We start from the raw sequence: 27,609 nt of genomic DNA on the forward strand, positions 1-27,609 counted from the left end.
CCCACCCTGCGTATGATTTTAAACAGGCAATAAGACAAGCTGATGACATAACCTACATAATTTTAAGGTCTATTAAAGATAGCTGGGTAGAAATCTATACAGTCTTCTCAAAGTGAAAACCTTCAACAAACAGGACAATGGGATACACCCAACCTAACCAAGGTATCTTGACTAGTACTTATTACAGTGTGGTTCACAAACCACTATTGATTATGGAATACAAACTGACATGAGATACTTCAAAAATATTTCTTCCTAGTTGATCACCTTCAGAAAAAGGTTATTTCAGAGTAGAGGATTATCTGGTCATATTAAAGCCACCCTATTTTGGGGCAACTGTAGAACTCACTCTAAGAAAGCAAAATCACTGTCTAGGAATCCTCTTACCATTTTGCAGCCAACTCTAATATGACTTATCTAATTTTACTTACCATCTGAAGGGTAAATCAGAACATGATCTCTTTGTAGAAAAGAGATTTAATGAGTAAGGTACAACTTTTATTTTTATTACAGTTTTCAGCTGCAATTTTGAGGTTGTCTAGAAAGCTATTTTTAAAAACTCTGAGGGAAACTTAGAGAAAATACTAACTGTGAGTCACATTAGCACAACTTCAGGGCCAAAAAAAAGCCTGCGAAATCATTTATTCTGGAACCATTCTAGAGATAAGAAAACTGGACCAAAGACAGGCGTTCAAGACCAGCTGGCTAACATGGCGAAACCCCGTCTCTACCAAAAATACAAAAATTAGCCGGGCGCAGCGGCATGTGCCTGTAGCCCCAGTTACTTGGGAGGCTGAAGCAGGAGAATCGCTTCAACCCAGAAGACACAGGTTGCACTGAGCCAAGATGGCGCCACTGCGTTCCAACAGACCAGAGAAGCTAAGTGAGGCCACACTACTCACTGAGCCAGGTCTAGAGCTATTTGCTGACTCACTGTTCTTTCTTCAAATAAAGCACGCTCAACAGGCTTTCAAGTAAATATTCTATGAAACAGTTCACCCTAAGTTAAGAAAATGTGAGGGATATTCTGTTCAAGCCTGAGTAGCAAACTTAGTATAAATAAAACAGGGAAGCCAAGTGCGAAACAGCATCCAGTCTCAGGAGCATCAACTCATTCTGCCAGCAGGTAGGCATTCTGGCGTCCAGGGCTTCCCATACCCCACTCTAGGGGCCTAATATAAGATGAACTTGAAATGTGGATTCATGGTTCAGAAATGACGGGTTGAGGAGATAAACCTTTAATCCTCCTCCCTTTCTTTGAGAAAAAAAAAAAATTCCAAAAAACAGAGGGACACCAGGAACTCTTCTTTAAGCTCTGAGGAATGCCGGGCTCAGGTGTCATTCACTCTTTGGTCTCACATCGTATTTGTCTGCATCTCTAGCGATCTGTACAGCACTGGTTAATAAATTATGTTCATATAGTTAAACAATTTAATCTATTCTTGATGATTTAGTTAAGGAAACAGAAAAATCACCAGGACAAGTCAGAAATATTTCCATGAAAAACACTTACTGCACAGAACATTTGTTGAAGCCACTGAATCACCAAGGTTTTACCGTACTGAACATAGCATGCTTCCTAAGTGGATTCCAAATGTGGCCTTGGGTGCTTAGCGCATTTGCCCTTGCCTGCTTCTGTAATGGATATTTGTGGATATTTATAGGCTAAGTCTAAGCAACGGCACTCACAGTACTGACTGTGATGCCAGACTAATAAACACGAGAGCTGTGGCTACAGCTGCATGTTTAAAACCTTATTCGACAGGAAGACCGGGCATGCTGGCTCACACCTGTAATCCCAGCACTTTGGGAGGCCGAGGCAGGCAGATCACCTGTGGTCAGAAGTTTGAGACCAGCCTGGTCAACATGGCGAAACCCCGTTTCTACTAAAAATACAAAAATTAGCCAGGTGTGGTAGTATACACCTGTAATCCCAGTTCCTCAGAAGGCTGAGGCAGGAGAATTGCTTGAACCCAGGAGGCGGAGGTTGCAGTGAGTCAAGATCGCGTCTCTGCACTCCAGCCTGGGCGACGCAGCAAGACTCTGTCTCAAAAAAAAAAAAAAAAAAAGATATTTACAATGGTGTGACGTGCATACCTAACATATGGAAAAAGGCTATTCAGTGAACAAAGCCACAGCAACATCGTGTGTAAAAACAGTATCCAATCAACTGACCTTTTTTAAAGTCAAAAAGAAACAAAGGCGAATACAATGTGAGGAAAATGAATTAACCTCCTCTATTGCTGTTTTCCAGTATAATATTTTTCTCCTGCAGCACCATGCCTTAGGAACCCAGTTCCTAGATATTCTCGAGCATTTCTATTGTACAAACATTGCCCTGGAGCTTTGGATGAAAGATGTTATCTGCCTGCAGCATTAAAATGCAGGTTTACCCGAAAGGAATTCTCACCACTCACAAAACAAGAGCAGAACTAAGGCGCTTATGCTTCAGTGAACTACCACACTGCATTAAAAACCCAAGACAACAAAAAGCCCTAAGGAAGCTCTTTTCTTTCTAGAATAAAACTAGGGAAAACCAAAGAGTTCTTTATTTTGGCGTAAGAAATAATTAAAACAAAGAAATCTGTTTTCTGATTGAAGTAATACAGTTTTGTTTTGTCTTGCTTTAGTGGGACATAGGGAAGTTGGAGGAAGAGTTCCCTGAATAATGACAGTGTTATTCCCTAGAAATGATCTGGAAGACACTGGGTAACCTGATTCTTAAAGAGTCTGGTTAATGTCTTGACTCCTAACGTGACATTATTTTCAATTGGTCCCACTTGGCAGTTAGGGAGAAATTTCTCCTTTACATCAAGATGAATGTCAAAGGAAAGGGTATTCTCAAGCGTATGCGCTAACGCTTTAATAAGCAAATAGTTACGATTTAAAATCCCCAAAGAAAAAGAACATTTTATATTAAGGACTCAGTAAGTGGGAGTTTTACTTCTCATTACCAAGGAGCTCCCTATTTCTTACTCTGGTTCTAAAAAGAGCTCTGCAAAGCCAACATGGTCACTGACGCCTATAGTGAGAAAATGTGTGGAGTCTTACCACTCCCCTTTGTTAAGGTCTTTAGTAAAATTTCAAAGTCAATTTTACCAACAGCAAAAATTGCCCTGCAGCCTACAACATTTAATGGAAAGATTTCTCACTCCTTCTCCCTTTGCTAGATATTGTAGAACTTCACCACTTTCCACTTATATGTTCTGAAGGAAGAAACAAGAACATTATTTTTGTTTGTTTCTTTTTTTTTTTTTTTGAGATGGAGTCTCGCTCTGTTGCCCAGGCTGGAGTGCAGTGGCACAATCTTAGCTCACTGTAACCTCCACCTCCTGGGTTCAAGGGATTCTCCTGCCTCAGCCTCCCGAGTGGCTGGGACTACAGATGCAAGCCACCATGCCCAGCTAATTTTTCTATTTTTATTTATTTATTTTTTGAGACAGAGTCTCACTCTGCCGCCCAGACTGGAGTGCAATGGTGCGATCTCCAGGCCCTGCAACCTCCGCCTCTCAGGTTCAAGTGATTCTTGTGCCTCACCCTCCAAGCAGCTGGGATTACAGGCATGCGCCACCGTGCTCAACTAATTTTCTTATTTTTGGTAGAGATGGGGTTTCACCATGTTGGCCAGGCTGGTCTTGAACTCCTGACCTTAAGTGATCTGCCTGCCTCAGCCTCCCAAAGTGCTGGCATTACAGGCATGAGCCACTGCGCCCGGCTTAATTTTTTTGTATTTTTAGTAGAGACAGGGTTTCACTATGTTGGCCAGGCTGCTCTTGAACTCCTGACCTCAGATGATCTGCCCACCTTGGCCTCCCAAAGTGCTGGGATTACAGGCGTGAGCTACCATGCCCAGCCTTATTTTTGTTTCTAAAGCATGTTTTTTTTGTTTTTGTTTTTGGGGACAGAGTCTTGCTCTGTCGCCCATGCTGGAGTGCAGTGGCCGGATCTCAGCTCACTGCAAGCTCCGCCTCCCAGGTTTACGCCATTCTCCTGCCTCAGCCTCCTGAATAGCTGGAACTACAGGCGCCCACCACCTCGCCTGACTAGTTTTTTGTATTTTTTAGTAGAGACGGGGTTTCACCGTGTTAGCCAGGATGGTCTCGATCCCCTGACCTCATGATCCGCCCGTCTCGGCCTCCCAAAGTGCTGGGATTACAGGCTTGAGCCACTGCGCCCAGCCAAGCATGTTTTTTTGAGATAGAATCTCACTCTGTCACTCAGGCTGGAGTGCAGCAGTGCAATCATAGCTCACTGCAGCCTTAAATTCCTGGGCTAAAATGATCCTCCTGCCTCAGCCTCCCAAAGTACTGGGTTTATAGGTGTCAGCCACCATGCCCGGCCCATACTATACTTTTGAAATGAGTAAAATGTCAAGGGAAAAGGTAGGAACCTCTTTCTTCAGATAAAATGTTTTCCAGCCTCACATGAAAATTACAATGAGAGCATCTGACATATTCAATTGTCAAGCTTAATTCACTTTAGTGTTAAAGAGTTTTTCAGCAAGCCTTTTACCTATTAAATGTGTCAATGTGTCACTGTTCTCTAACATCCTTGCATGAGTGGCAGTCAAGGGGAATACCAAGTGAACGTGAAGAGGACTGCTGGCTGGCAGCATGATTGCAACTTCTCAGACTCTTAAAAAGTGTTCCTTGTCCTCCCGTGTCCCCTATCCTAGCACTCTTGAATACAATGGTTAAAAGGTATGGGTCAAACTATCTTCATGGAGGTGACAAGTAGGGAAATAAAAAATATTTGCTTCGAAGCAGACGATACTGTCACAGCCATCTGATGGGTGGTAGGATTCCTGTACAGCTTTCAGCACTGCTGGTGATAACTGTCTGTGCATTGAATTAACTGAGGAGGAAGAGCAGCAGTTATGAGTTAGAAGGCTCTGTTGCTCTTAACTTTCATATTCATACAGAGAGGTGAGATCGAACCTCACAGAGCCAGCAACAGGCTGGGAAATACCTCCAACAGCAAAGCTCGGAGCCATAGGCCAAATCTGCATACATGCAACACTACAGCCCTGTGACCGCATGGGTACCAGTGTAGGAGGAGATAACCTTCCTGTACAGTAATCATAGGGTATCAATGTTTTCTGTGAACCTCTAGAAGATATAATTTAATAAGTATCTGAATAAACCTGGAAAAGCTACTCAAATGTTCAAACTTTTTTTTTTTCTTTTTTTGAGACAGAGTCTTGCTCTGTCACCCAGGCTGGAGTGCAGTGGCGCGATCTCGGCTCACTGCAAGCTCCGCTTCCCAGGTTCACGTCATTCTCCTGCCTCAGCCTCCCGAGTAGCTGGGACTACAGGCGCCCGCAAACGCACCCGGCTAATTTTTCGTATTTTTAGTAGAGATGGGGGTCTCACTATGTTAGCCAGGATGGTCTCAATCTCCTGACATCGTGATCCGCCCGCCTCAGCCTCCCAAAGTGCTGGGATTACAGGCGTGAGCCACCGTGCCCGGCCCAAACTTTATCTTTATTAACAGAAGCATGGCTCTATACAGAATTCCATCTTCGAATGAAACCAAATGTTTCCAAATAAATTTCTAACAAAACAATTTCACTGTAACTTGATGAACTACCCCAGAATTAATGTACACATCTATTAATCCATTACTATGCCTTGCCAGCCTATGACCTGCCCATGCACCTCTCCCAACTATGCCTGACCATGTCAGACTCAGGCACTCTAGTGAAAAGAAATTAACTTACAAATCAGAAAATTCAATTTTCAGGACACCTCTAAGAGTCAGAGAGTTCTCCATATGCTGAATCGAAATCTTAGTGATTTTTACTCCTCGTTCTTCCTTGTGGAGCTATATAGAATACCTTGTATTCAGTCTGAACTATTACTTACCTTTAGACGTTCAATAGCTTCCTCTCCTCCAGGTGTAGACATGATCCTCTCTTGAATACTGGTCACAGACGTCAAGCCCACCTGACTATTGAGTGAGCAGGAAGATGGGGATGAAGTGAGGGACCCCATGGATGCTGTGGAAAAATGGCCAGGGCGTTGATTCTCAGAGGCTAGCAAGTACCTATGCTTATTGTTCTGAAAATCTTTCAGATCTGGGAGATAGAAAGAAGAAAAGGCAGAAAAAGTAGGGAAAAGGGAAAGAAGCAGAAGAAAAAAAGACAGGAAGGAATATTGTTGTAAGAAAGGACAGCATTAAAGCGCCAAGACAAAGACAGGCTATAATACAAACACAGGTTACAACTGTTCTAGATGGCAGTTCTAAAACATGTCTGTCTTTAATAGTGGTATCCTAGAGGTTCAGAATCATTTCTGCATTTACAAACTAAAAGATTCCAATGTAGGTTAACACTGTATCTTGCAGGGGGATAAACCAGAGCCTCAAAGGAAATTGCTTAGGCACTCTCCCTAAAAAAACCAAAATACCTTCCATTTCATCCTTCTAGTGCTCCTAGTCTACAATGTCTTCAGATTTACACTTTTTCAGTAGTTTATAACAGTAAGGGGAAAACAACGAGCATTTATTTATCAATAATAATCCATATTGGTCTGGCTCAGTGTTTCATGTAATTCAGCAAAAATGTCCAAGAAAATGTTATGGTTAAAACAAAGTTTGTGCACTGAGTAGTATGCTTTGTATGGCAACATTTCAACATGCTAAAAGGATTTTTAACATGTCTTAAATAAAAAAGGGTAATTATAGAAATGAGAGGAATTTTGTATAAGTCCTGGTTAAAAATTCAGGACTAACTGATTGCCTCAACAGGGAAGAACAATTAGCAGATGAATGAGTTTTAGTGTAGGTTCCATTCTTCGGTCAGAGCAAGCAAAAAATAAGGCCGATTATTTGTTAATTTAAGGCCCTTCATTAGCCTAACAGTACAACCATGGGTCACTTAAGCCTGCTTCCTAGTATAAAATGCAAGTTTTAGGAACATACTTCCATTTACTAAGTCTCTAATAGAACGGTTAATTTTGCTTTTAAACTCAATATTGGTAAAAGAAAAAAAAAATTTAAGCCACAAACAACAAAATTCATTGATTTGCTGTTTGTACTTTCTTTCATTAGTCATCCTTCGCAAAAAGATACCAAAGGTAAACCATAAGTATTGGTGCAATCCAACTTTAAAATTAGCTCATTTTTAAATCTGAGAAATTAAAATTCATATCAAAACTAAGTAAGTTTTCCTTAAAGGAGACGAGTCAATACACACAGTTGGAAAAAATACTAGTTAGTTCTCCCTGGGCCTACTCATCTCTACTATTTAATTAAAGCCAGTTTTTTAACTCCCTTAAAACCAGTGGTTGCTTCAAGACAGTTTGAAAACCACCATCTGCAAATACAGAACACAGGGAAACAAGCAAAGAGGCATCTTTTAAAAGGGGGATAGGAATTAGAGCAAAAAATTAACTATCGGGGGAAAAGACCAGGATGGACAGAGTTTAGGTCCAATGGTCACATGCAAGCCCTACAAGGAATTAAGAGAATTAAATCAAAATGGAAATTGAGAAGTAGTCAGGGCTGCTTTCCCTCAGGAATACAGAATTAAAACTTAGTCATGCATGGTGTTTCAGGAAATGCCGCAGCTGCTAAGAAAAGAGGTAGGCAACAAGCTGGCAGCAGCAACACCTTGAGCACAAAAGCAAAAAGAAGAAGGCACCTTTTCCACACCAGTATCGCTGAGCTTTGGAAATCTCAGACAGAGCTACTGCAGTCCAAGAGTCACTTCTGTATCAGGACATTATAGTGTCTTTAAGCCCTAACCTCATAACAACAGCCAGGGCTATATGTGGTTTCTCCTATGCATTTTCTCACTGTCTGCCAAGCCTCATTACATGCATTACTGTAGAAATAAACAACTCAGGTGGCCAGGCTCAGTGGCTCATGCCTATAATCCCAGCACTTTGGGAGGCCAAGGCAGGAGGATCACGAGGTCAAGAGATCGAGACCATCCTGGCCGACATGGTGAAATCCCGTCTCTATTAAAAATGTAAAAATATGCTGGGCGTGGTGGTGTGCGCCTGTAGTCCCAGCTACTCGGGAGGCTGAGGCAGGAGAAATTGCTTGAACTCAGGCAGAGGAAGTTGCAGTGAGCCGAGAGCCCACCACCGCACTCCAGCCTGGTGACAAAGCAAGACTCCATCTCAAAAGAAAGAAAGAAAAAAAAAAAGAAATAACTCAGTACGAATCTAAAAATTAACCCCAAAATCAAGATATTTTTCTTCTAAGATAACAAATTCTTGATGAATTACCTTAAAAGGGTAAGAAATAATTTCCTCACCAACTTAAAAAATATATATGGAGAGAATAACAAGGTTCATGTGATTCTTTAAAAATGTTTGAGTCATTTTAGACCCCTAAGTTATTTTAATTTGTGACTTATGAAAAGAGAAAGGCTGGGTGTGGTGGCTCACATCTGTAATCCTAGCACTTTGGGAAGCCAAGACAGGAGGACTGCTTGAGGCCAGGGGTTCCAGACCAGCCTGGGAAACATAGCGAGACCCCCATCGCTACAAACAAAAAATCAAAAAATCAGCCAGGCGTGGTGGCAAACAACTGTAGTCTCGGACACTCAAGAGGCTGAGATGGAAAGATCACTTGAGCCCAAGAGTTCAAGCTTGCAGTGGGCCATGATCACATCATTACACTCCAGCTTGGGTGACAGAGTCAGACGGTCTCAAAAAAAAAAAAAAAAGAAAGAAAAAATATTTATCTAATCATCTGAGGCCCAAGATATGGAGAAAAGCAACTTAGCACAAGCTCCCATGAGTCTCAGCCCAACATTCAGAGAGCTCTTCAATCATAGATAGTTTTGCAGACTGAAAATGATTATTGGTAAAATGGACATAACGAAATATTTTCATAGCCATTAACAGAATTAAAAGAGACTATATTCAAGGTGCCTAGAATAGGGCCTGGCATATTATGCACAATTAGTAAGTGCCAGTTGCTATCATCATCTGTGATTTTTGGATTTAATTTAATCACACTGGGAAAAACTGAAGAGTAGAAGCAGCAAGAGATTCTCAAGCCTTTCTACTTCACTCAAGCCACAAACTGAAATTCAGCAAAAATTAGTTTGCTAAATGAAGAAGTGCAAAAATAGGATTATTTCTGATTCTATACTATGCTCTGTCTGGGATTTCTCTGTAAGGATTGCTGGCATGCAAAGCTCATTTTAAGGCTGATCCAGCAGAGGCAGATTAGCAAGTCAGAGTACTGGAAATAACCAATATGTGAAATACACACATTTGCTTCCACTTCCAGAGTAATCATCGATCAATGGATCAACTGAAGGTAAGCAGGAGGGAAAATACGAGAAGGGTCAAAGTTCAGGTTCAGCAGTGACACAGAGAGGGAACAGAGCATTTTTTGGCATTTGGGGAGATGAGAAAGTTAATATTTAGAATATGGTATCATTTTTACAAATGGTATTCATCTAAACTCAGACTCTCTAATCAGTAAGAAGAATTAAACCAGAAGAGGCCTTGAAAATCTTATTAGAACTTTAAGGAATATAATATTAATTTTACACTCAAAAAATAAAAATATGCTTTACTAAACCAACCTATATTCATATATGAATAATCCATTTTACTCACTTTAGAGAACTTCTGAATAAGCCATTGTATAGGCACATCATGAGATTTTTTTAAGATACATTTTAATACAACATTGTAAAACAATATTCTCTGGAAGTGTAGTTCTTGAACTTCATAGGAATTGAACTTTTCCCCTTCATATGTTCATAGACAGCAGGGGGCAATCCATCATTTTATAGGAGGAGGGGGCCATTCAAAGGAGAATCTTATCTGAAGGTAGGCTTGAATGGTGCATTTCTTGTATTACTGCCACTACACTAATCCAGAGTAATCCATGAAACAAAATCCAAAATTTCAAATAACATTTCTATGAAGTAATTAACTGCTCAGTGATAACAGGTTTAAAATTCCAAATAAACTTCATTGCTGATCTAAAACAGAATTCTAACAAAAATACTAGCGATATATTTGTGATTTAAAAACTAATTTCATGAGTTCAAATGGATAGCCTGGTATATGCTATATAAAGGAATCTAGAGATCATTTCCATTGAGTTTCTTAAGAAAAAAAAAAACAAAAAACATTTTCACTACCATTTAGCTTCATCATGTTCCTTAACTTGAAGTTTATTTTAAATATAAGAACCCTGAATAAGAAACTTGAAGAAGAAAGGATTAGATTTTGTAATGATCCTTAATTCACTTACTATCAATAATATCTCCCAGGCCCTGAGCACGAAGAAGGTCCTTCAGCCGTGTCACCTCCTCCTTTAATTCACGAACCAGTTTGGCATTGGGGTCCTCATTGATAACAGCATTGCATTTAATTTGTTTTGCACGATCTGCATATCTAGATCCAAAAAGAAAATTCATTCTTGTCATTTCTCATATGTTCTACTTCTCATAAGTAACATACTATTATTTCTAAATCAAATATCCTGAGTGTTTACATTTTATGAGCCTTGATAATAATACATCTGTATAAAGCTTTATAGTACCTATTAAAGATGAAGAAAAAGGCTCAGATGAATTTAAGTGATTTGTGCAAGATCACAATGGAAATAAATAACAGCTAGAGGACTTAAACCCAACTTATGAGACTGTATAGTATTCACTCCATTATATCAAGTGTCTTTCATGGAAGAAGGGTAGAGAGTTCCAGACTAAAGTAATGAAACCTACTCATACATAAAAAATAGGCCTCAGGAGGCAGCTCACACCTGTAATCCCAACACTTTTGGAGGCCAAGTGGGGAGGATCACATGAGGTCAGGAATTTGAAACCAGCCTGAGTAACATAACAAGACCCCCGATCCCTACGAGAAATTTTTAAAAATCAGCCAGGCCTAGTGGCATGCGCCTGTAGTTTTAGCTACTTGGGAGGCTGAAGTAGGAGGATCACGCGAGCCCAGATGTCTGAGGCTGCGGTGAGCTACAATCTTGCCACTGCACTCCAGCTTGGGCCATACAGCAAAAGATTCCATCTCAAAAACAAAAACTAAAAAACAAAAAAAAACTTCTCATGAACCTTCTGTTGTGTAATTGTTTTTTTTTTTTTAAGAGACAGAGTCTCACTATGTTGCCTAGGCTGGCCTCAAACTCCTGTGCTCAAGTGATCCTCCTGCCTCAGCTTTCCAAATAGCTGGGACTACAGGTACACACCACTGCACCTGGCTATGTTGGTAATTTTTTAATATTGCTACATGTTCCTATAATTTTTATTACTTATTATGACTTCAGCATTTCTTTTTTTCTTTTTTCTTTTTTTTTTTTGAGACAGAGTCTTGCTCTGTCTCCAGGCTACAGTGCAGTGGCGCCATCTCGGCTCACTGCAACCTCCGCCTCCCAGGTTCAAGTGATTCTCCTGCCTCAGCCTCCCGAGTAGCTAGGATTACAGGTGCATGGCACCACGCCCAGCTCATTTTTGTATTTTTAGTAAAGACGGGGTTTCACCATGTTGGCCAGGCTGGTCTCAAACTCCTGACCTCAAGTGATCCACCCACCTTGGCCTCCCAAAGTCCTGGGATTACAGGTGGGGGCCACAACGCCCAGCCGACTTCAGCATTTCTATAACGACAAACACTACAAGCAGGGTGGCACTTCTTTTTATAGAAATGAATATTATAAGAAAATGTCACTATTATCTAAAAGTTACCCAAAAATCTCACTTGAGCAATTTAAAAATCTTTCCTATGAAAAAGTTCCTGCCTTATCTAGGAATCTGTAAGGGATAAAAAAATAAAAGGTTCATACCTTTCCCAATGAAACGGAAAACCATAAAGAGGTAAATTCTATTTATAATACAAATCACTTTTTCCCTAAGTTTTCCCTCTTATGAGAGGAAAGGAACATTATTTACATAAATAACTACCCAGACAGCATAAAAACATCCATGGTATCACAAAATGACATCTGATGGCAATGTAGTCTATGTTGCTACTGAGATCAAAAGAAAGTACCTCAGAGTGCTCAAAGTCTCATCATAGTTGATATCTGCGGGGCTCAGAGCAGCAACCATTGCAGTCCGAGAATTGCCACCTAAAAAGATTAATCATGAGTATCTCAAGTCACACTCATTTTAAAAGAAAGAAAAATTTCATGGAATGTGTCAAATCTGAGGTTGCGATCTCAAATCCTAAGATTTAATGTCAAATTTCTTTTTTTTTTTTTGAGAGGGAGTCTCACTCTTTCACCCAGGCGGGCGGATCACCTGAGGTCAGGAGTTCAAGACGAGGCTGGCCAACATGGCGCGATCCTGTCTCTACTAAAAGTACAAAAAAGTTAGCCAGGCATGGTGGTGTGTGCCTATAATCCCAGCTACTCGGGAGGCTGAGGCAGGAGAACTGCTTGAACCCCGGAGGCGGAGGTTGCAGTGAGCCAAGATTGCACCACTGCATTCCAGCCTGGGCAAGAGAGCAAGACTCCATCTCAAAAACAAAAAAAAACAAAAAAGTAGAAGTGAATGAAGAACAGTGATTCGAAGGTCTGAAAACATCAGCAATGAGGAGGAATAAGGGTTGGCAATGTCTCATTTTGTGCACCTCAGAGGAGCATGGATTTGTGAAGTAACTTTGAAGAAAGAGCAATAATCTGAAGCAGGTATGGGGAGTTGGGAAGACAATTACACAGTTCATGCCCTGAAGTAAATGAGATATGGGAGTACACCCTGGCTTAAAACCAAGGGAATCCAACCAGCTGAAATTAGGAGTAAAAATGAAAGCAGGCAAGGAACACTCAAGTAGTAACATGAATATCTAGAGATTATTTGTCTCCAAAACAGACATAGGACAATTAACCACAAAAGATAATCAAAGTGAAAAAGATAACTACTTTTCACTAGTGGTCAACATACCTAAATTTTCTCGAAGGAGCCAAGTAAGTACAGAATCCCTGTAGGGAATAAAATCCGTTTTCTTCTTCTTTTTACTCTATTAAAGGGAAAGGAATGGTCTTAGCATTTTTTGTTAGGGAAAAAAATTCCCAAGAAAGGCAAATCAGTCTAAAATTCCCAAGTAAATTAAATTACAGTACAACCCCAACACTGTGGAAGTTTATCATTCATAGTTTCAATTCTTCACAATACCAAAAACTCAGCAATAAGATAATTTTTTCATTTTACATTTTATATTGAAAACTGTGTAACATATTCAACAGCTGAGAGAGCAGCATAATGAGCTACCATACCCAACATGCAGCTTCAACCATTATCAATACTTTGCCAATCATCTTTCAATTATCCCCCAAACACTTTTCTACAACTTTTTATTTTCCTGACCCATTCTGAAGTCAGTTGCAGACCTCATCATCATTTACCCCTAAACACTTCAGCATATAAGAACATTGTCTTACACAGAAAACAATGACCAAGTTCAAAAAATTAACGTCAACACAATACTATTATCTAATATCCTGTCCTTATCATTTTTTTCTTTTTCTTACTGTGAAGGAAAAGGTCATGTTTAAAAAAAAAAAAAAAAAAAAAAAAGCCACAAGACCATTATCACACTTACCAAAATAAATAATAATTCCCTAACATCATCTAATACTCCATCCTCAATTTTTATTTTTGCAGAGGGGAGAATACTAATCCTGTGCATTCCAGGTTGGATGTGTTGGAGCAAGTCATCTAGTTAGTGAATTTACTTGGCCAACCACCATGTCATTGGGTGGGTTGTTGCAAATCTAGCAACTCCTTTTTTTTTTTTTTTTTTGAGACGGAGTCTTGCTCTGGAGTGCAGTGGCGCCATCTTGGCTCACTGCAAGCTCCACCTCCCAGGTTCACACCATTCTCCTACCTCAGCCTCCTGAGTAGCTAGGACTAGAGGTGCCCGCCACCCTGCCCGACTAATTTTTTATATTTTTTAGTAGAGACGGGGTTTCACCGTGGTCTCAATCTCCTGACCTTGTAATCCGCCCGCCTCAGCCTCCCAAAGTGCTAGGATTACAGGCGTGAGACCCTGCGCCTGCCCAAATCTAGTAACTCTTGTAAAATAATACTCGTTTGGTCTCTTTGAAAGGAAATTATGCCAAAAATAATCCAATTATTAAAGCAAAGACTAAAAGTAAAAAGGTCTAAGAAAGTGATATGATTTGCTAATTTAGAAAGGTGAATGTTCTATTAAGTCTACTTATCCCGCTTTCTTCATGATCCTTCTTATTACCACAGGATAAAGCAAAAAGCACCAATGAAAAGGCAGTGCTGAAATGAAAAAAAATTATATTTTCTAAAAGTAAAAATTAATGCAAATGCTTTACAGGTAACAGCTATTCAAATATATGCTGGCTGATTACTGCGTTGTGACACTTTAAGAAGCTACTAAGGGGAGGCCGGGCACAGTGGCTCATGTCTGCAATCCCAGCACTTTGGGAGGCCAAGGCAGGTGGATCACTTGAGGTCAGGAGTTCAAGACCAGCCTGGCCAACATGATGAAACCCCGTTTCTACTAAAAATACAAAAAATTAGCCAGGGGTGGTGGCAGGCGCCTGTAATCTCAGCTACTTGGGAGGCTGAGGCAGGAGAATCGCTTGCACCCAGAAGGTGGAGGTTGCAGTGAGCCGAGATCGTGCCACTGTACCTCAGCCTGGGCAACAGTGTGAGACTCGGTCTCCAAAAAAAAAAAAAGAAGAAGAAGTTACTAAGGGGAAAGGCAGGGCCTCACTGATAAACACCGCTCCAGCAAATCAGCAGTTTTAAAATCCAGTCCTGGTATAATCCAAGGTTAAGCTAAGGATGATCCTACTATCTGCACAAGCACTTTTTCTATTCAGAAAACGAGTACTACGTGGCTGGCCTCTTAGTGGCTGGTCTTGTGGGGTTTGTGTTTTTTGTTTTTTTGTTTTTTTGTTTTGAGGAGGTAAGGGAGTAGGCAAGAAGCATCTCTTATCAAATATGTCCACATCATCTCATTCCACTCTACCCACAGACACATAATCCACCAATCAGAAAGTCATTTCCAATAGCAGGTTCAATTTTAGATTGCATAGACCTCAAGGGAGAATTAAGCCTTTCGGTCATTCAGATTAGTGGAAGAAACTTTCATTCCACTATGTGATCCTTGAGGCCTAAAACCTCAGTTTAAAACCCGTGAACAGTTGGGACACTATGGGCATGCGCCACCGCGCCCACTTAATTTTTGTATTTTTAGTAGAGATGGGGTTTCACCATGTTGGCCAGACTGGTCTCGAACTTCTGACCTCAAATGATCCGCCCGCCTCAGCCTCCCAAAGTGCTGGGATTACAGGCATAAGCCACCATGCCCGGCCTTGTTCCTTTATTCTTAATTCCCTCTCCAAAGCATATCATGTTCTATAAATTAATTTTGGTGTGAAATCTCATGATTTGTGATCACTCTAAATTTACAGCCACCCTAAATTCCAGAGCCAGAAAACAAATGATGAAAAGATTTTTGAAGGTTCCATTCCTACTTATGTCACCATACATCCTGGTGAAGATTTAAAACATAAAAGTCAATTCTAGTTTATCTCTACCAATCCCCACCATACCTTGCTAGTGCAGTTATCCTACAGGTGAAAGCATTTAAAAGAGAAAACAAGAACACAGGATAAGCCTCCAAGTAGAAAATGAGATTTTGTTTAAATTTCATGTCATAGATTATGACTTCTCCAAGGCAAGCAAGAAAGCATTTCAAAATTCTTAGCAATTAAAATGAGGTTTTAAACTAAACTAGAACACACAATGACTAATTTAAATAATGTAGGCAATGAAGACCCTAATTAAAAAAAGAGAGTTTTTGTTTTAGCTTTACTGTTCTACCATTAAGGAGTAGGAAAAGAACAAAACTATTGGGAAAAAAAAAACAAAACAAAAAACCTACTACTGGCTCTCAAATCAACAGCATCCACCAAAGCCAAACTGCTCAAAATACTCCAAAAGATACTGCATCCTATTCAGAAAACATTACACAGGAAAAGAAGAGACAATAAATCGACTTGGTTTTTGTGATAGACATAAAACAAGGCTCAAAAAAATAAGTCAAACCTTAGGTGTTTGCTCTAGTTTCTACAGATCTATATTTACTTTTGTTCTCCTTAGTCTCTTTTACTTGTAGTACAAAGTCAAACCGTTTTATACCTAGTATCTTATCTGAAAAGCTCTAAAAGGAGAAAGGCAAGATTACAGAAAGGGCCACAAAAAGGCAGCCTTCATAAACAATAATAAAATATCATCAAGTATATTTGCTGAACAGACACAACTCCCCTTATAATGAAGTATAAAACTTACCACCTCGGCCAAGGCTGAAATGACTTTGCCCAGAGTTGTAAGAGACTTATTAATATTTGCTCCTTCCTAAAATAAATACCAAACATGAAAGAATGATGATGAAGAATTTCCACTACTGCCATATCATATACAACAGAAAACATGATTTGCCATATGCTAGCATATTTCTTTATTATTACAAGTTCTAAAAACAACCTTTAGTCCTCAATCTGTCCTCTTCTCCACTTGATAATAACATGCTGAGACCACAGGCCTAACTGACAGTCCTAAAGTATCTTCGAGATATTTGTGCTCCAAAAGTTTACAGATGTGTGCAGCCTTCTTCCCTCAACTCATCAACATGAAACTTCTGTTCTCACATCTGAATACTGTATATCCTATTCCCATTGCCATCTCTTAATTCCATCTAGCCAAATTCTGCCTGTTCCTTAAAATGCAATTCAACTCTCAACCTGACTATGATGTTCTCCCTAACTATTTAGTTAGATAACGTATCCTTCCATTGAGGTTACAGATCAGGAGTCGGCAAAATTTTTCCATAAAAGGACAGATACAAATTATTTTAGGTTTTGGGGGCCATATGGTCTCTGTCACAACACTGCCATTGCAGTGCAAAGGCAGCCATAGACAATACATAAACAAATGTATGTAGCTGTGTTTCAATATCATTTTATTTACAAAAACAGGTGGTGGCCATGGTTTGCTGTCCCATGGTACAGAACATTTATTGATCAGGCCATTTATTTGCTAAAATAAATACCTTTAATCGAGTCCCTTTGGCACCAGTTGAATCGGCTCGTTCACTTCCTGCTAGATCCACCAAGCTGATTTTACTGACCTGATAAAGAACAATAACATGGGGGCAATTCAAAAATAAGCAAGATACAGGCAGGAAATATTTAGAGGCAGAATGCTTTTTAAAAGATTAAGGTATGGAGAAAACTAAAAGTATTAGAGCTTTTAAATATGGCACAAAAAGATCAAGACAACATCCATCAGAGTCAGTTGAAACAGCACACACAGCAGGCGCAGTGGCACACGCCTGTAAGTCCCAGCTACTCGGGAAGCTCCTTTGAGCCCAGGAGTTCAAAGCTGTCTACTACACTCCAGACTGGCAACATAGAAGACCCTGTGTCTTAAAAAAATAAATTTTTTTTAATTAGAAAAAAAAGAGCAAGCACAAAATTCATAGCAATTATCACAGTTCAAAAAAAGTAACTTTAGGATAAACACGACATAGTTTACTAGAGTATGTTATAAAAATAAGTAAAACTCATCAACTCATTAAATGGCATACTAAAAATGAAGCTTTAAGCAACTGGAACTCTCACATATTGCTGGTGGGAATGTAAAATGGTACAATCACTTTGGAAAACAGTTTGATATTCCTTTTTTTTTTTTGAGACAGAGTCTCGCTCTGTCACCCTCACCCAGGCTGGAGTGCAATGGAACGATCTTGGCTCACTGCAACCGCCACCTCCTGGGTTCAAACGACTCTCCCGCCTCAGCCTCCCCAGTAGCTGAGCTTACGCCCACCACCACGTCCAGCTAATTTTTTCTTTTTGTATTTTTAGTAGAGACGGGGTTTCGCCATGTGGACCAGGCTGGTCTCAAACTCCCGACCTCATGATCCACCCGCCTCGGCCTCCCACAGTGCTAGGATTACAGGTGTGAGTCGCCACGCCCGGACTTGACATTTCTTAAGGAGCTACAATAAGACTCAATCATCCTATTCCTAAGCATTTACCAAGAGAACAAAATCAAATGTCCACACAAAGACTTGTACACAAATGTTCACAGCAGCTTCATTTGTAATAATCAAAAACTGGGAACAGTTTAAAAGTCCATCAACAGTTGAATTAATGGTGTATCTGTATAATGCAATACTCATCAACAATGAAAAGGAACTACTGATAAACACAACAACATAGATGAATCTCAAAATCACTATGCTAAGTGGAAGACTCCAAACAAAAAACAGTACATACTCTATGATTCCATTTATATAAAATTCTAAAAAAGGTAAACTAATATATACTGACAAAAGGCAGGTCCGGAACTGCTCAGGGATTGCCGTAGAAGGGATATAGAGAAAGACTACAAACAGGTACGAGGCAACTTTTGAGAATAATAGAAATTATCATTATCTGGATTGTGGCACTAGTTTCACAGGTATACAAATATGTCAAAACTGACCAAATTTTACGCTTTAAATATGTGCCATTTACTGTATACTTCAATAATACCTCAATAAAGTTGTAAAAAAATAAAGCTTCAGGAAAGTTTAGACAAAAGTATCCAAAATGGACTACCAGGAAAGCTATGATTATGGGATTAACGTTAATTTTGTAGATTTGACACCATGGGAGAAGGGCAAAAAACATTTTTATATACAATGTTCTTTGCTGGCATTCAGATAAATACTAACTAATAAATAGCACTAACATTATAACCTCTGGCTAAGCAAGTTATTTGATCACCTACATAAGAAGTTTGTTTTTTTTTTTTTTTTTTTTTTGAGATGAAGTTTCGCTCTTATCACCTAGGCTGAAGTGCAATGGCACGACCTCAGCTCACGGCACTCTCCGCCTCCCAGGTTCAAGCGATTCTCCTGCCTCAGCCTCTGGAGTAGCTGGGATTACTGGCGTACATCACCATGACCGGCTAATTTTTTGTATTTTTAGTAGAGACTGGGTTTCACCATGTTGACCAGGCTGGTCTCGAACTCCTGACCTCAGGTGATCCTCCCGCCTCAAACTCCCAAAGTGCTTGGATTACAAGTGTGAGCCACGGTGCCCAGCAGGAGTTTTTTGTTTTTTGTTTTTCTTTTTGAGACAGAGTCTCGCTCTGTCACCCATGCTGGAGTGCAATGGCACAATCTCGGCTCACTGCAACCTCTGCCTCCCGGGTTCAAGCGATTCTCCTGCCTCAGCCTCTTGAACAGCTGGGACCATAGGCATGCACCACCACGCCCAGCCAATTTTTTTGTATTTTTAGTAGAGACAAGGTTTCACCATGCTGGCCAGGCTGGTCCTGAACTCCTGACCTCCTGATCCGCCCACCTTGGCCTCCCAAAGTGCTGGGATTACAGGCGTGAGCCATTGCGCCCAGCCTAGCAGGAGTATATTTTTAAAAATCATTTTCAGCTAGAAATAAGTCAACAAATAAAAGGTGATTCTAATAATTGGTGACAGTGGTATCTAAAGTACTCATTTTATAAGGCAAAGGATCTTTTATAATTGCCAATACAATAAACCTAACTTCAAGTTTAAAAATCCAGTTGCATCCTTCTTAGGAACGTAGATAGAGTAGTATTTAACATAACTTTTTTATTACTAACAATAACAGTAAGATTGACATTACTGAGTGGCTACTCTGTGCCAGACATTATTGTATGCACTTAACCTATATTAACATGTAATTCTTTTAACAATCCTATCAGGCTGTTATGGATGGGGAAACTGAGGAACATAGAGGTTAAGTAGTTTGCGCAAAGTAACATAGCTGAAGAGTGGCAGAATAAGAATTCAAAGCAAGCAATCTAACTCTAAAGTCTGTGACATTTAACCACTATAGAAAATGAAAAATCAATAAGCAAGAAAGGTATTTGAAGAACATCAGAACTGTTGTGGAGTTACTTTCCAGGAATAAAACATATCATTTGCTTAAACATTTAATCCCACTATAACAGTATCATAGCTCAAAAAAAAAAAAAATACACATACCAAAGGCAACTAACATGGTAATAATAAAAAGGTTCAGTAAAAAAGAAGAAAAGAAAGAACTTTCTCCCATAAGACTGCTTAAATGTCTTGTATCGAGTTGTTTTTGAGACCCAAAGTCCTGGATTGTTCTTTTCCTAACTCTATTCTCTATCTTGCAACTTCATTTAAGAATCTATACAGAAAACTGGTGTAGGGTGGAAGAAAAATGATAAGCAGAGGCTATAAAACACCCTCCATCAAGTAAAAGAGCACCCCCCCAACACTCAGCCTTCCACAAAAAGCAGAGAGCAACAAAAGGGACTTCTCAAAATCTCCATCCTTCACAACTCAAGCCTACAGACTGAAGTTCTCCTACCTTCTCAGTGGAAAGGTTGGTCTCATTATCGTGTTTCTTCTGGGTGAAAACAATCGTAAACACAGCGTGGGAACGGCTACTTGTTTCATTCATGTTCGTAGCTGCCACTGTCCTAAATAAACATAAAGGTGACCACGTGACAATGGAATTCTTAGATGAGAGTTGAAATGGACAGCAGGCTCCACATTATAAGCATAACAATCACAAGCAATAGTCTTAAACTTATTCACAGATTGCAAGACTGTCACTTACACAACTGCTCTCAATACTGCCTTATTTGTGAGCCCATCAAGTTCCAAAGGCACCCCATCAGAATCATTTTTCATACTCCAGCTATCCCTTTAGAAACCAATGAAGCATTTAATTTTTATTCTTTGTTGGTGCTCATTTATTCCAGAATCAATTACTACCATAGCCACATATATACATGGTAACTAACATTTTACCATGACTTGATGAAAACCTAAGAGTAAAACTTAACCAGAGCTCTAACGTGTTTCAGTAATGCACTGTTTAGATGGAAGAAAGATACTTATCCCAACACGGTGAAGCCCTCACTGTTACAGCACAAAGGATCAGACGACTCTACAATAAAAGCAACTTTCATAGCTTTAAGTGTGGCTTCAAACCCTTAACTGGGAAAAAAGGACCTCAAAAGGTGCCAAAGACTTCAGTCATTACTCTATTTCCCACCATACCTGGCTTTGTTCCCAGCATCCATGAGGTCAGCAATGTCTGTGTAGGAAGTAACTGCCAACTTGGACAGATCCTCCACATAGGGTCCAAGAAGTGGGTGTTCACGCACACGCAAATTACCCTTGTTTTTTGGATTCAGCAAATCTCGTACTCTCTCACAGTAAATTTCCATGTAGCTCACCTATGAACAAATTAGCAAAGTGAATTAGAGAGAAAAAGAAATCACATACAGAGGCCAGGTGCGGTGGCTCACGCCTGTAATCCCAACACTTTGGGAGGCCAAGGAGGGCGGATCACTTGAGATCACTCGAACTAGGAGTTCGAGACCAGCCTGGCCAATATGGTGAAATCCCGTCTCTACTAAAAATACAAAAAGGAGTCAGGCGTGGTGGCGCATGCCTGTAGTCTCAGCTACTCAGCAGGCTAAGGCAGGAGAAATCACCTGTACCTGGGAGGTGGAGGTTGGAGTGAGCTGAGATCACGCTACTGCACTTCAGCCTGGGTGACAGAGTGAGACTCTGTCTTAAAAAAAAAAAAAGAAAAGAAAAAGAAAACAAAAGAAATCACATACAGAAAATTTTTTTTTAACTTTTATTAAAAGTTCTAAAATTAGAGATCAGCAACCTTTATAAAGTTAAATGCCATAACCCTAGGCCCTTTTATTCTATTAACAACATACACAGATCGTCACACTGCATAGGGTAGAACCAGCCTTCATACTTTCTCTGTAAGGGAGAGGTAAACAGATTATCTTTGGAATGTAGTGACCGCTAAAATATATTTGAGTAGCAATTTATCAGTTATCAATGTTTTCTTAAAATGTATACTGTTGTCAGTAACTGGGATTTGCATTGAGGTTACTCCAAGAACTTGGAAATAAGACTTCTATTAGAGTTAAAACCAAGGAACAGTATCAATATTACAGAGCAGAGATGACAAAACAGACAGGTGATGCTAATTCCTTAAGGCTCACCAGACTGTTAACTATGGACAATGTATCCACCAGAAGGGATGAGGGTTGACCAGCACAAAAGCTGGTGGTGGCAGGACCTATCCAAGATTTGTGAGGCAGAAAGAAGCCTCAGACAACACACTTCATAAATTCTTGTCTCATTGGCAGGACCATTCGATCATGGTGATTAATGCATTAAGCTATCATTTCTTAACCTGGGGCTATTAAACACGTATCTAAGCAACTCCTCTCCCTCTAATTCCATGCACACCAAACAACCAACAGGGTTCCAACAGAGAGGTCTGTCCACAGAAAGATAATATATTAAATAGTCTTGCAAATGGCTTGAGTGTTCTAGCCTTAGTAATAGTTATTTCTCATGGGAAAGTTAACAAACCAACAGGTTGGTTTCATAATATCAGTCAAATGAGCTTTACTCAAGTCTTAACTTTTAAGGACAGTCCTTTTCTTGATGAATCTACAAAATCAGACTTCTAAGCAAACAAGGCTCTGAACTAGGGTAAATTCATCACAATAGGCCACATTATGATGCTACCCAGGAAACAGATCCTTCTGTATCATGGAGCTATTCAAGATTACACTACAGCTCCTGCATTTTTAAACTTTAAATGTCTATGGACACATTTTCAGAGTATCTAGAATGGAACCTTAATTCCATTTCTATTGCCGTTTTCTTTTTTTTTTTTTTTTTTTTGAGACAGAGTCTCTCTCTGTCACCCCGGCTGGAGTGCAGTGGCCAGATCTCAGCTCACTGCAAGCTCCGCCTCCCGGGTTTACGCCATACTCCTGCTTCAGCCTCCCAGTAGCTGGGACTACAGGCGCCCGCCACCTCGCCCGGCTAGTTTTTTTTTTTCGTATTTTTTAGAAGAGACGGGGTTTCACCATGTTAGCCAGGATGGTCTCGATCTCCTGACCTCGTGATCCGCCGCCCGTCTCAGCCTCCCAAAGTGCTGGGATTACAGGCTTGAGCCACTGCGCCTGGCCGCCGTTTTCTTTCATTCAGTCTCTAACTGCATTTTTATACTGTATTTTATTTTTATTTTTATATATTTTTTGAGATTGTATCTTACTCTGTCACCCAGGCTAGAGTGCAGTGGCTCAAACACGGCTCACTGCAGCCTCGACTTCCTGGGCTTAAGCAATCCTCCTGCCTCAGTCACTGGAGTAACTAGGACTACAGGCACATAACACCACACCTAGCTAATTAAAAAAAATTTTTTTTTGCAGAGACACGGTCTCACCGTGTTGCCCAGGCTGGTCTTGAACTCCTGGGCTCAAGCAATCCTCCCATCTCAGCCTCCCGAAGTGCAGGGATTACAGGCGTGAGCCACCGCACCCGGCCTTATTTTGTATTTTAAAATCAGTTAAAGGTCGGACGTGTTGGCTCACGCCTGGAATCCCCGCACTTTGGGAGGTCGAGGTAGGGAGATTGCTTCAGCTCAGGAGTTCGAGACCAACCTGGGTAACATGGTAAAACCTCATCTCTACCAAACATACAAAGAATTAGCCAGGCATGGTAGTGTGTGCCTGTGGTCCCAGCTACCTGGGAGGCTGAGATGGGAGGGTCACTCAAGCCCAGGAGGCTGGGGATGCAGTGAGCCAAGATCATGCCACTGCACTCCAGCCTGGGTGACAGTGAGATTCTGTCTCTAAAAATAAATAAAAAATAAAATAAAATAATAAAATCCATTTTTAAAAATTGAGAACTTGGCCAGATGCAGTAGCTCATTCCTGTAATCTTAGCACTTTGGGAGTCACGCACTGTGGCAGATGCTTGTGGTGCAAATAACTTAGGAGGCTGAGGCAGGAAGATCACTGAGCCCAGGAGGTCAAGGCTGCAGTGAGCCCTGTTTGCACCATGGCATTCCAGTCTGGTTAACAGAGTGAGACCTTGTCTTAAAAAGAAAAAGAAAAGAAAAAAAGTCAGGTGCAGCGGCTCACACCTACAATCCCAGCACTTTGGGAGGCCAAGGCAGGCAGATCATGAGATCAGGAGTTCGAGACCAGCCTGGACAACATGGTAAAACCCTGTGTCTACTAAAAATACAGAAAATTAGCCAAGTGTGGTGGCAGGCACCTGTAATCCCAGCCTCTCAGGAGCCTGAGGCAGGAGAATCACTTGAACCTGGGAGACGGAGGCTGCAGTGAGCAAATACCGTGCCACTGCACTCCAACCTGGGTGAGAGTGAGACTCTGTCTCCAAAAAAAAAAGACAACCCTGAAAGCTAAAGTAATTAATCTATTATGAGAGTAAAATAACAGAACAACAAATATTCTTTCTGACAGCAAGTCATCCTAGAAAGTGAGATGATTCTTCAATCATTGCTGTGTACTTAAATGTGTACATACAATCCTGAATCCCTGGAATATATTACATCTTTTGGAACACTCGTCCCTTTTCACACAAATGTGAGACAAAGAGAACCCAAATAATCTGGGTAAAAGATTATGTGCTTCATTCCTTATTCTCTGATATGTGAATCCATCCAAAGCCATCATTTCTTTTACTTCTGCACTAACCACTCCAGATGCCACCTGGCAAATCCAACTCACTGAGGACTGTTCTCTTACAGGCACTAGGCAATTGGTATATATCACTAAATAAAACAGACAAAGAACCCTCCCCCAGTGAGCTTATGCTTCTAGCAAGGGACACTGATCATAAACAACAAACATAAAAAATAAGTAACTGAGAAAGCATGTTAGAACATGATGAGTACGATGGAAAAAAGAAAATAGAACAGGGGAAGAAAGCTCAGGATGTGGGGTAAAGGGCAAGACACAGTATTAAATAAGGTAGTCAAGGTAAGCCTCACTGAGAGCGTGTGATTTAAGCAGACTTGAAGAATGTGAGAAACTTGAGTCAAAATGACATACAAGCGAACAACATTTCAGGCAGGAGGAGAAGTAAAAGTAGAGGACTTCATTGAAGCAGGAATGTTTCTGGTATGTTCTTGAAACAGCAAAAAAGCCAGTATGGGTGAAGCAGAGTAAACAGGGCAGGAAGTAAAAGAGGCAGGTAGAGAGGTCCCGCAAATGTAGCAAGAAACCACAGTGTCAATTAGGAACCGATGCTCCACTCCAAGTTAAGCCTGGGAACTCGAATAAGAAAGAAAAGAGCATCTTCTTTTATTATCTGTAAGCTCAAAAATTCTATCACCTGATTCAAAAAAAGTGTAACTACGGGACAAGCTATTCAGAAAATTCATTTTAATGCAAAATATGCTTAGGGCAGCACATTCTCTTTTTGGTGTACGACAGTCGCAAGACAGAATTCCTTAGAATTTACACATTTATGCAACACCTTACAGGTGAAGAAAAAAACTCCAAAGCAATTAAATGAATTAACTAGGAATGAAATGCTGTAAGCCTACAGAGAATCACAACATATGCCAAAAAGAAAAGAAAAAAAATCTTGAGATTGCTTAAAAGGCAGCCTATTTTTTCAAAACAGACTCATGGTAACAGAACACTTTAATAATTTCAGTTACTATGAAAGTGAATACCAAAAAAGGGTGTGGTGGCGGGGGGGTGAGAGAGAGAGGGAGGGAGAGAGAGAAACAGCAGCTACTTTTTTTTTTTTTTTTTGAGACAGACTCCAGGCTGGGTGCACTGGCATGATCTCGGCTCACTGCAACCTCTGCCTCACCGGGTTCAAGGGATTCTTCTGCCTCAGCCTCCTGAGTAGCTGGGATTACAGGTGTGCACCACCACAGCCAGCTAATTTTTTCGTGTTTTTAGTAGAGACGGAGTTTTGCCAGGTTGGCCACGCTGGTCTCAAACTCCCAGCCTCAAGTGATCCATTCACCTCCCGAAGTGCTGGGATCACAGGTGTGAGCCCCAAAACAGCTTCTTAAAGCACATACAAAACAGTAAGAATATTTATCAAATAAGCAAATGTGTATAAAGTAATTCTATAGACTTCATGAAAGAGCCAGGGTAAACACAGGATGGATAATTACTTTCCAAGTTTTTATTAGCAATTTAAAAAGTAGGAAAGGGGAAGATTTGATTATATATATTTAAAACCTATGCCTGTCAAAAACCATTATTAACAATATTAAAAGAGAAGAGTTCCCACAAATGAATCAGAAAAACATTGTGAACCCAATGCATACAAACAGGCATATGCATAATTTACAAGATGTTCAACCACACTAATAATCAAAGAAATTCAAATTTAAGTAAGAGAATACTTACATTATCAAATTAGCAAAGATTAAAAAACTGAAAAATGTTGGCAAGGAAACAGTGGGTGCTTACAGCCTCCTGATGTGACTGAAAACTGTTACACAGCATTACTTTCCAAAAAGGCATTTGGCAATTCAAATGTATTATTTAAAAACCAAGAAACATACAAAAGATAATAACTGAAAATAAATGCACAGACTTATGAACAAAGATTTAACTGTGGCTGGGCTCAGTGATTCACACTGCAACCCTAGTACTTTCAGAGGTGGAGGCGGCAAGATTGCTTGAGCCCAAGAGTTCAACACCAACCTGGGCAACATAGGGAAACTCCATCTCTACAAAAAAATCAATTATCCAGGGGTGGTGGTGGCACACACCTGTTGTCGCAGCTACTTGAGAAGCTGAGGGGGTAAGATCGCTTGGGCCCAGAAGGTCAAGGCTGCAGTGAGCTGTGATCACGCCACTGCACTCCAGGGCCTGGGCAAGGGTGAGACCCTGTCCCCACCGGGCACTCCCCCAAAAAAAGATTAAAGCAGGACACTATTCATTATACCCAAAACCCAGAAATAGCCTAAAAGGACAAAAATGAAGGAATGGTGAAGTGATCTGTACCACAGTCATAATTTGGAGTCATTTAAGTGATGCTTGAGAGAATGGAAAACAAGGGCCTATGGTGTCAACCCACGGCTGTACTCACCTCTACAGAGTAAGACATTTCTTCATTACAGTTGTCATTGATTTTCTCAAAGAGTTCTTCACATAACTAGGGAAGCAGAATGAGAGAGGCATGAATAGCCCAAATGAGAGGAGCACTAAGTTATCCATGCATGCTCAATGAATTAGCTAGACGTCCTTTCTCACTCTGTCTCAAAACATATTATGTCATAAACATCAAGATATGATTAATGCTTGGAATAAAGTCAGTCATGCACCGCATAACCATGATTCAGCCAATGATGGACTGCATATATGAGAGTGATCCCCCTAAGATTATAAGAAAGCTGGAAAATTCCTATCACCTAGTGATATCTTGATGATACTGACCCTGCGTAGGCCTAGGCTAATAAATGTGTGTCTTAGTTTTTAACAAAAAAGTTTAAATTTTTTTTCAAAAATTAAAAATTTGGGCTGGGGGTGGTGGCTCATGCCTGTAATCCCAGCACTTTGGGAGGCCAAGGCAGGCAAATCATAAGGTCAGGAGATCGAGAACATCTTGGCCAACATGGTGAAACCCCATCTCTACTAAAAATACAAAAATAGTCCCAGCTATTCTGGAGGCTGAGGCAGGAGAATCGCTTGAACCCTGGAGGCGCAGGTTGCAGTGAGCCAAGATTGTGCTATTGCACTCCAGCCCGGGCAAGAGAAGTGAAACTCTGTCTTTAAAAAAAAAAAAAAAAAAAAAGGC

At 40.4% G+C, this 27,609-nt stretch overlaps 1 protein-coding gene across 3 annotated transcripts in view; it reads right to left on the bottom strand.

Annotated features, from left to right (window-relative positions):
- Positions 1-27,609, bottom strand: part of KIF1B (kinesin family member 1B) — a 178,760-nt gene that overhangs the window by 97,531 nt on the left and 53,620 nt on the right. For all 3 annotated transcript variants that reach the window (XM_026449767.1, XM_023215308.2, XM_023215309.3), the window contains exons 5-13: positions 26,902-26,967; positions 21,043-21,221; positions 20,345-20,456; positions 17,025-17,102; positions 16,265-16,330; positions 12,875-12,950; positions 11,982-12,060; positions 10,231-10,373; positions 5,865-5,998 (exon numbers count right to left, since the gene is read on the bottom strand). In XM_026449767.1, coding sequence (XP_026305552.1) covers positions 5,865-5,998; positions 10,231-10,373; positions 11,982-12,060; positions 12,875-12,950; positions 16,265-16,330; positions 17,025-17,102; positions 20,345-20,456; positions 21,043-21,221; positions 26,902-26,967 — 933 coding nt within the window. The remainder of the gene's footprint in view (positions 1-5,864; positions 5,999-10,230; positions 10,374-11,981; positions 12,061-12,874; positions 12,951-16,264; positions 16,331-17,024; positions 17,103-20,344; positions 20,457-21,042; positions 21,222-26,901; positions 26,968-27,609) is intronic.

Source organism: Piliocolobus tephrosceles, chromosome 1 (assembly GCF_002776525.5).
Source record: "Piliocolobus tephrosceles isolate RC106 chromosome 1, ASM277652v3, whole genome shotgun sequence".
NCBI classification, from domain to species: Eukaryota; Metazoa; Chordata; class Mammalia; order Primates; family Cercopithecidae; genus Piliocolobus; species Piliocolobus tephrosceles.